Source organism: Echinops telfairi, unplaced genomic scaffold (assembly GCF_000313985.2).
Source record: "Echinops telfairi isolate 266 unplaced genomic scaffold, ASM31398v2 ScPeMD7_7459;HRSCAF=8497, whole genome shotgun sequence".
Lineage (NCBI taxonomy): Eukaryota > Metazoa > Chordata > Mammalia > Afrosoricida > Tenrecidae > Echinops > Echinops telfairi.
In genome coordinates this window covers 6,773,006-6,774,886 of record NW_022111359.1, presented here as the reverse complement: position 1 = coordinate 6,774,886, position 1,881 = coordinate 6,773,006, and the positions used below count along the sequence as shown (strand labels likewise).

General features: G+C 53.3%; 2 protein-coding genes across 2 annotated transcripts in view; both read left to right on the top strand.

Moving 5' to 3' along the window:
• Positions 1-543, top strand: part of SLC25A41 (solute carrier family 25 member 41) — a 6,989-nt gene extending 6,446 nt beyond the window's left edge. Inside the window, 2 exon segments of the mRNA XM_045300062.1 lie at positions 20-92; positions 94-543. Coding sequence (XP_045155997.1) covers positions 20-92; positions 94-190 — 170 coding nt within the window. The 3' untranslated portion in view covers positions 191-543.
• Positions 1-1,881, top strand: part of LOC101642409 (KH-type splicing regulatory protein) — a 14,915-nt gene that overhangs the window by 3,795 nt on the left and 9,239 nt on the right. The gene's annotated exons all lie outside the window — the stretch shown is intronic.

Here is a 1,881-nt window from a genome sequence, read left to right as displayed (position 1 = left end):
TTGGCCACATTAACCATAGATACTGCCGAGGGCGAGAACCCCACCATGCAAGGAGTCTTCTGGCAGATCCTGGCCCAGCTGGGCTGGCCTGGGCTATAGAAGCATGACCCCCACTCTCCTGAAAGTGCTACCAGCTGGAGGAATCAGCTACTTGGTTTATGAAAACATGAAGAACATCCTGGGAGTTTAGCAGAGAGCTGAACCACAGGCCCAGAGTCCGAAGGAGACAGAAGGGCTCAATGTCCCCTGGCCCCAAAGAACCTTGCTGTTTCATCCATGTAGAACAGCTTTAGGAAAGAGTGCGCTGGAGCTCTAGACCGGAAAGAAGCCCGAGGTTCCCTCACTGGAGTACAGGCCAGGACTGCAGTCTAGATCCTGCCAGGAATAAGAAGGCATGCTGTCGACTCAAGGGCCAAATGGTGAACTGGGAAATAAAAGATGTGCTTGGCTAGGTGTGTCTGGGATGCTGGGCCTAGGAGGGGAGCTAGGAACTTGGAGTTCCAGTGGCGCTGTCAAGCAAGCACTGGTCTGGGAACTGCAAGGTCAGAGGTTCACTGACAGCACATGCTCTGTGAGAGAAAGAGGAGGCTGTCTGCTCCTATTAAGTTTGATAGCCTGGGCAACCCTATATAGGGTCACTGTGAGTTGCAATCTATTTGATAGCAGTGGGTTTTATTGATTTTAGGAGGGGGTCCCGGGGTCCTCGAATTCCTGGGTTTGGAAGAGGAATGGGGTGCTTGGAACCCCTGATTCTAAGAGGGGAGCATGGATTCGGAGGAGGAGTACTTGGGATCCCTAAGTCTAAGCGGGGAGCATGGATCCTCAGTTCTAAGAGGGGAGCACCTGGGATCCCCAAGCCTAAAAGGGAATTTCAAAATCCAGGAGGGGAGCAGAGATTTTTCCAGGTGAGGAATATGGAGCTGGGAATCCCTAGGACTAGAAAAGACACCGGGGAACCTGGTCCCTGAATCCTAAAGACAAGTTGAAAATCAGGATATTGTAAGGGTTCAGGAGCAAGATGGAGGCTGGGATCCAATCTTGTGATCTTGCGGCCTTTGTAGGAAGAGTGGGGTGGTGGTATGGGAATTAGAAACTAGGGTTCCCATGGTTTGCGATGGACCAAGCATCCTGGGTCAGCAGGGAAGTCTGGAGTGTGGAATTCTAGGAGTGCTGGGAGAGAAGTGGGGTAGGGGACCTACAACCCAAAGAGTCATGGGGAAGGGGGTAAGCATGGGCACAATTGGAGAGCTCCAGGTTTCCTATACTCCGGGACCACCATCCACCATTCTCTGGAAGCTCCTGAACCTCAAGCTGACCGCGTGCTCAGCCTACCCAATCGGACGCCAAGGGCGCTAAAACCCAAATATCAGGCCCGATTTCGTGTATCCCGTAACCATTGCCCACGTCGCCTGCCATTCACGTGTTCCCACCAATCCAGTTCTCCCTCTTAGGAAAGTTCCCGCCCACTGCAGCTGTGTTTTCATTGGCTCCCACCAAAACCAAGCACCTGTATCTCCTTCTTCCCAATGGCGTCAGTCACCTAGTTCCCGCCCCCTCACCTCAGCCAATGGCTGCATTTAGAAGTCAGGGCTAGAAAAGGATTCTGGTTAACAGGGAAAGCAATCAAGTGTAAATCCAACCTCATCAAGTCGAACTCCCCAGGGATTGGCTAAAGCTAGCTAGCGTCTTCTCAAGGCCGCCCTCCATTGGTGGTCGTCACGACCATCCCGCGGGGCGCCCGCCTAGCCTGTTCAAAGGGGCCTCTCGAAAGCCCGTCCTTTCAGCCCACTTGACTCTTTGGAACCGTCAATCCAGTCCCGAAGCCACCCAGCGATACTGGGAGTCCAGTTTCATTGGGCCTTCCGTCCTCACGGATCGCCT